The sequence below is a fragment of the Cervus canadensis genome, chromosome 26 (genome assembly GCF_019320065.1).
Source record: "Cervus canadensis isolate Bull #8, Minnesota chromosome 26, ASM1932006v1, whole genome shotgun sequence".
In the NCBI taxonomy this organism is placed as follows: Eukaryota; Metazoa; Chordata; class Mammalia; order Artiodactyla; family Cervidae; genus Cervus; species Cervus canadensis.
In genome coordinates this window covers 41,120,013-41,127,396 of record NC_057411.1, presented here as the reverse complement: position 1 = coordinate 41,127,396, position 7,384 = coordinate 41,120,013, and the positions used below count along the sequence as shown (strand labels likewise).

Here is a 7,384-nt window from a genome sequence, read left to right as displayed (position 1 = left end):
ATGGACCCCTACGAGGCCTTGGACACGTTTCAGAAGCTCTCTAATCCTCAGTTTCATCTTTTGTAAAAAAAAAAAAAAAAAAAAAAGGAAAGATAAATGGCTCTATCACAGTGTGAGCTACAGGGATCAGATGAGATAATGTCTGTAATATTGCTGGCACCCAGGAGGTGCTTAACAAGTGCATTTCTCTTCCCAGATTAAATGCAGACACAGCTTGCAATAATGCCAGGTCGCTGCATGACTGCTGGCAGGAAATTATCTAGGGCAGATGCCGACGAAGGTCCTTCAGCTGCCAGGACCAGGGTGAACTTCCAGCTCCCAGTCATTCTTCTCCCCATCCATCCAGGTCTCCTCCTGCCCTCTCCAGTGCTGGCCCTGACTTCCTGAAGGAACCTCTGGGCTTCACGTGGCCCAAGGCTTCTTTTTCTCATTGACTTTCTCTCTCTTTCTTCTTTTTTTTTTTTGAGGACTGCTTTCTTTTATTTAATTAATTTTTATTAAAGTATAGTTGTTTTACAACATTGTGTTAATTTCTACTGTACAGCAGAGTGAATCAGTTCTAGATGTACGTATATTCCCTCTTTTACAGATTCCCTTCCCATTTAGGTCACCACGGAGCATTAAATAGAGTTCCCGGTGCTGCACGTTGGGGTTTTTCTCATTTACTCACTAGCCAGGTCTCTCCTCGTCTTCTCCCCCATCCTTACTTTCTAGACTGTGAGCACTGTGTGAAGAACACTGGCTGGGGGGACAGATGGACAGGTTTGAATCGGCTTTGTCTCTTGGGTCCAGAACGCTGCACCCATAACTGCATCCCTCTCAGTTTCCTTATCGGAAAAACAGCACACGTGCCATAGGGTAGGTGGGAACATTAGATCAGTCAGTGGTAAATCAACAGTTAGATCAGCCTGTTAGATCTGTTAGTTAGCCTGCTGTTAGATCAGGCTTCCCAGGGTAGCTCAGTGGTAAAGAATTTGCCTGTCAATGCAGGAGACACAGGTTCTATCTGTGGGTCCGGAAAAGCCCCTGAAGAAGGAAATGGCAACCCACTCCAATATTCTAGCCTGGAAAATTCCATGGACAGAGGAGCCTGGCTGGCTGCACTCCACAGGATCACAAAGAACCAGACATGACAGCTTGTGTGTGTGTGTGTGTGTGTGTGTGTGTGCGCACACACACACACACACACACACAGTCAGATCGGGCTGGCCTCTTCCACCTCTCCAGCCCCATTCTCACCCCGCCACGTGTCACCCTGGACAGGCAGGATGACCTTCTTCTGCCTTGATTTCCCCATCTGTAAAGAGGGACCGGTCTGTTTTCCCAAGGCAGGAAGTGCGCATGCGTGGGAAAGCTCCAGCGCCACCAACCCGGCAGAGGAGACGCCTGTCTAGCCGAGTCCCTTCTCTCCTCTCCCGTTTCCAGCCGCCTCCCAACACCCTCCTAACGATGCTTCTCATTCAGGATCAGGTATCTGCAGAGCCAGCTCTAGGATTGGGGGATTCTGTGGGGCATGTGTGTCTGCCGCAAGTTCCACCCCCATAAGGGTGATTCAGCCAGACTTTTCCTCTGAGGGTCAGTGGGGCAGAGCCTGTGCCTCGGAGGTGGGCCCTCTCACCTGGCCGTCCCATAAACGTGGCTTCCGAGAGTCCCACGGTGGACAGTGTTCCTTCCCAAGGTGCCCGCAGTACCGGAAGTTTCTTGGCTCAATTCTGTGACATGGTGAGAAAAATCCCGGCTCCACCCTTTGGGTCTTGTGAGAAAGGAAGCCAAGCCAGAGACAGCTCTGCAGGTGACCCCTCTGAGAGGTCGCCAGCATCTCCACGTGTGGCCAGGGTAGGCAGGGAGCCGCTCTGAGCCTTAGTGTGTCTACACACCCAGTGAACACCTCTGGAGCACCTCCTCTGTGTCAAGCGGTCTCCCAGGAGACCTCTCTGGAAACACAAGAAAAATAACAACACCTGTCCTCCGGTAGCTCACCTCCTGGTGGGGTAAAGGGTTAACGAAGGATCCTGCTGGGGAGTGGAGAATCATTTGGTAAGCAGTGAAGCAGGGTAAATGGAGAGCTGGGGAAGCCCTTCAGAAGCAGAAGCTGGAAGATCTTCTCTGAGAAAGAGAGCTGAGATGAAGAGAAGTGAGATGTGCAGACATGTGACGATTATTCCAGGGAAAGGGAAAAGCAGGTGCAAAGGTCCTGAGGCAGGATGCTGGAGGAGTGTCAGGAAGGCAGTGTAGCGGGAGCAGAGAAACAGCATTGGAGAGGGAGGTCAGAGAAGTCAGGGGGCTGAGTGGTGGCTGGGCTTAGAGGCCATGGTGAGGACTTGGGCTTTGCTCACATGACTTGGGATGTCATGATGTGTCTGGAGCATAGGAGTGGCCCGCTCTGTCTTTTTTAAAATATTTATTTATTTGGATGCATCAGGTCCTTAGTTACAGTGCGTAGGATCTTTCTGTTGTGGTGCACAGACTTTCTAGTAGTTGCAGTGCATGGGTTTAGTTGCCCTGCAGCATGTGGGATCTTAGTTCCTCATCCAGAGATGGAAAACACATCCTCTGCCTTGCAAGGCAGATTCCTAACCATTGGACCACCAGGGAAGTCCCCACACTCTGTCTTTTGCTTCACAGAATCACTGTGGCTTCTCTCTCGAGGATAATATTAAGCAGGGGACACCAGAGAAGCAGAGAAATCCATTGAGAAGCTATACTGACAATCCGACCCAGAGATGATATATGTGTGCGCTCGGTTGCTTCATGTCTGACTCTTTGTGAATCCATGGACTGTAGCCCACCAGGCTCCTCTGTCTATGGGATTTTCCAGGCAAGAATACTAGAGTGGGTTGCCATGCCCTCCTTCAGGGCATCTTCCAGACCCAGGGATCGAACCTGCATCTCCTGAATTGTAGACAGATTCTATACCACTGAGCCACCAGGGAAGCCCAGAGATGATGACAACTTGAAACAAAATGGTAGCAGGATAAGTGGTAACAAGTGCTCATATTCAGAATATACATCAGGGTAGAGACAACATGATTTCCTGATGCATCAGATGTAGGTGTGAGAGAGAAAAGTGTTTAGTTGGTCTAAGCAAATGGAATGATGGAGGTGCCATCAACTGAGATGGGGAAGACCAGAGCAGGAACAGGTTTAGGGGCTCTACTGAGACCCGATAAGTCAAGATGCCCATTCAGCATACAAGTGGAGATGTTGAAAGTCAAGGTGGATATATCTCATTTCATCTTCAAAGCAACATGTGGTATAGACTGTGTTATAAATGAGAAAACTTCAATCAGTGCTTTGAAGTTCTATCTTAAATGGCACATCTTCAGTGTTGACACCTCGTGTAAATGATGGAGTCAGGATTTGAATCCCACCCAAATGACTGCAGAGCTCCTGGAATCTCTTCTCTGTTCTGCTCCTGGAATCTCTGTGGACAAGTGGAAGGCACATATCCTTCTAGACAAGCCCTCTGAGGTGTGGAATGTTTATGCCATCCAGAACTGCCCTATGACTTCTACAGAGAATGTCTCATTTAATCCTCACAACAGCCTTCAACTCCCGTTATTATCCTCATTCTACAGCTGTGGAAACTGAGGCACCAAGAGCCTCAGAGTCAGTAAATGGTGGATCTAGGAGGTGATCAGAGATCAAGCCCTTCAACACTACATCATGTGTCGAAATCAAGTGTTTGTTGAATCAAAGAGTAGCATGTAATTGACTAAAATAATGATATTGCTGACTCTGAGGTATCATTCAAAGATAGTGTCATCTTTGAATCAGCAGACCTTTGTGGAATGAAAAAAGCTTAGCCCTGACAACCAGAACCTATAAAGTCTTTTATTTAACAAACATTTATTGATCAACTACTATGAGCCAGGCACTGGATAGACACAGAAGCCCTAGAGGTGACGGAGTCATGAAGAAGCTCAAGGTCTAGTGCAGTGGCCAGGGTCATTCCAGTCCAAGCATTAAGTGCTATAATCAGGATATATTAAGTACTGTTGGGTGATTACCTTCAACATTTCACTTTTTTCTAGTCTCTCTTATTTGTGTGAAGCTGTATTAGGGGAGCAATCAGTGAATTACATCTTTTGCATAATAGAAAAAAATGGTGTTATCTTGACCTAGCCTGTGCGCTGTAATTTTCTTATCAACTGGGGAATTTCACTTCCCTTTTGACATCACACTTTTCTCGTGTGTATAGTAGCAGGGGTTGGAGGGGAGGAATGTGGCTAATGGTAAATATGGACATAGGTGGGAGGGGGGATCGGGATGGGGAATACATGTAACTCCATGGCTGATTCATGTCAATGTATGACAAAACCCAGTGCAATGTCGTGAAGTAATTAGCCTCCAACTAATAAAAATAAATGAAAAATAAATAAATAAATAAATATGGACATAGGATGACATTCAGCAAGTATCACATTTTACTTTCATGATGATTAATTTTTTAATATTTATTTATTTGGCTATGCCAGGTCTTAGCTGCAGCATGCAGGATCTTTGATCTTTGTTGCAGGATGTGGGATCCTTAGTTGCAGCAGGTGAGATCTAGTTCCCTGACCAGGGATGGAACCTGGGCTCCCTGCATTGGGAGCTCAGAGTCTTAGCCACTAGACTTACCCAGGGAAGTCCCCATGATGATTCATTTTTATATGCCTTGTTTTCAAAATAAATAAAAGCTGCCATTTCCTCATCTTTGCCAGGGTTTGAAGCTGATTCATGTGTGCCTCATGTGAGAATGCCTCAGGTAGACATTTGTAAGGCACCTTGGCCTGTAGAGGCAGCCTCACACATGCCATGTTTAATCCAGAAATGTTGATCCAGGGATGTGAAACTATATTTTAAAAAATCAGCCCAGAGATGGTTTTGCAGCCAGTCTAGCGATTGTCTTTCTGATGCCTTTTTATCTCTGCCTTTCCACAGAAAAGTCTGGACACCTACTGTTTCCTGGTTTTTGCTGCAATCTGCTTCGCAGGTGCTCTCTATTTGTATTTTGTCCTGCCTGAGACCAAAAACAGAACCCATGCAGAAATCAGCCAGGCATTCGCCAAAAGGAACAAGGCATACCCACCAGAGGGGAAAACTGACTCATCGGTAACTGATGATAAGACAAACATTCGGCCTGAACCAGACTCCTCCTCTGCACTGCAGAAATGAGTCAAAAAACAGGTTGTCTGAATAGATGGGCTCACCATTTTAAAACCAGAGAGTCCCCTGCAAGTTTAGCCTGATGAAATATTTTAAAATAAGCCTTTGCTAATCTAACATTGCAACCCATTTGGGGTTTCTTCACAGCTGAATTCCCCCAAAGTCTTCTGGCAGCTGGAATCACGCTATCTTTTAGTGGGCCCAGTATTCATCTGTAGAGATCCATGCCTTGCCTTCTTCACGACTTAGCCCATGGTTTCTAAATGAAATTGGGGACACAGCATTTGAATGCTTTCTCAAAGGTCAACGATTTGGTCTGACAGAGGACTCGGAGGGCTTCCAGTTCCAGCTCTAACAATAGTAGCCTTGAGCGGCCCTCAGCCTGGATCCTGAAGCCTTCAGGGACCCTTGGCTCTGATCCTGGATGAAGGTTTTCATACCTCCTAACCAATGCCCATTTCCAATCTTTGACCCTGCTTTGTGGATCTCAGACTCAGGAGAGGCTGCTCCCAACCCACCACCCTCCAGGTTCTATCTCTCCCAGGCCATCCCGGGGGGCTTCCAAAACATCTTTTCTGAATATCAGATGTGCTCACAGGGGGCATAAAGGGGATCAATATAGAAGACCTGGAGAGGCAGATGTGAGAAGTAACTTCCAGAAGCTAAGAGAAGCAGGACCACAAATGGAACTCCATTCCACTGAAAAGGACAATGTTAAGAATGAGTCTCCTCATCTCAGGATTTCAAGATTACTGACTTTTACTTTCACACATGTAACACCCTCTAGTCTATTTCTGGTCCATAGTGCACACCAGAAGAATTGCTTTTCTTGGAGGAAGGAGCAAATGAAACAGTGCAGATGTAGTTACAGGAGCACTGACCACCCACCTAGATCATGATGTTGAAGGTCACACCCTAAGGATACACAGCAGTAAGCAATAAGAGTCCTGAGTCTAGACTTCATGGAACAGAGTTGCTGTAACAGCCCTGAACTGTCTAGCAATAATCTTCACATGTGAGAGTCAAAATTTCTGTCTTGCTTAAGCTACTCTTATTTGGGGTTTCTCTTCCTCATGTCTTAACCCAAATTCAATTCATCTGGGTCATGACAGGGGAGAGCCCAAGGCAAATGAGAATATATGAAGCAAGCCCAATAATTTAGACAGTCAGCAGTCTGTTTCTCCAGGGCACAGGTGACTGCGTGTTAAGGGAGCCTGGATTCATATTCATGTCGGGTGGTTACTGCAGCTTTGAGGCAGTCTGGGAGCTGTCTAGGGTGCTGATCTGGGATTTCTGACTAACGTTCTAATTTTTCTTCTTTATAAGCTTGCAAAATACTTTCACATTATTGCTTACAATGCTGGAGATAACCTCTGAAGTATATATTATTGGATTCATTTAATTTGATCCAAACCCTTGGAGTTTTTCCAGCTCCAAACCCAGCCAAGTTTAGTGCGCTTATCACTGTACTAGGGACCTCAGGAATTTGGCCCCAGCCCCTTGTCTCCATAACAATGACTTTAATATGTATCCTTGATCCCTTCCACTGTGACGCCCTGACATCTGCTTGTCTGTGGTGGGTTGTGGAATTATCAACCCAGTGAATCAGGCCTCCTAGTATGCATGCTCTTGTATAATTCCCTACTGTACTGAGTCTGGACTTGTCCATGCACTGAGATATCAGAAAATGTGACATAAGCAGAAGCTTAATAAGCAGCTGTACTCTGGGGCTTTCCCTTGTAGTGTGCTAATATCATCATTTGTGGAAGCCCAATCTAGTCTCCTTGAGGATTCAGTTCAATACAGTTGTTCAGTCATGTCCAACTCTTTGCAACCCCACTGACTGCAGCACACCAGGCCTCCCTGTCCATCACCAACTCCCAGAGTTTACTCAAAGTCATGTCCATTGAGTCAGTGATACCATCCAACAACTCATCCTCTGTCGTCCCCGTTGCTCTCCCCCTTTCAATCTTCCCATTCAGTCATTTTAATGAGTCATCTTCTTCAGCCAGCTTGGCGTATATTTGTTTCATTCAAATCATCAAGTACGTGATATCTCTTTTAGGATGGACGGTGGATCTCTTCATCCAAGGGATACTCTAATATCCTGTGCCAACACCACAGTTCAAAAGCATTCAATTCTTCCAATGGCTCAGCTTTTTTATACCCAACTCACTTCATACATGACTACTAGAAAAACCATAGCCTTGACTAGATGGACCTTTGTTGGCAA

General features: G+C 46.1%; 1 protein-coding gene across 1 annotated transcript in view; it reads left to right on the top strand.

Moving 5' to 3' along the window:
* SLC2A9 (solute carrier family 2 member 9) overlaps window positions 1–7,122 on the top strand; it is a 220,702-nt gene extending 213,580 nt beyond the window's left edge. The window contains exon 13 of the mRNA XM_043448459.1: window positions 4,927–7,122. Coding sequence (XP_043304394.1) covers window positions 4,927–5,160 — 234 coding nt within the window. The 3' untranslated portion in view covers window positions 5,161–7,122. The remainder of the gene's footprint in view (window positions 1–4,926) is intronic.
* The last annotated feature ends 262 nt before the right edge of the window (window positions 7,123–7,384 follow it).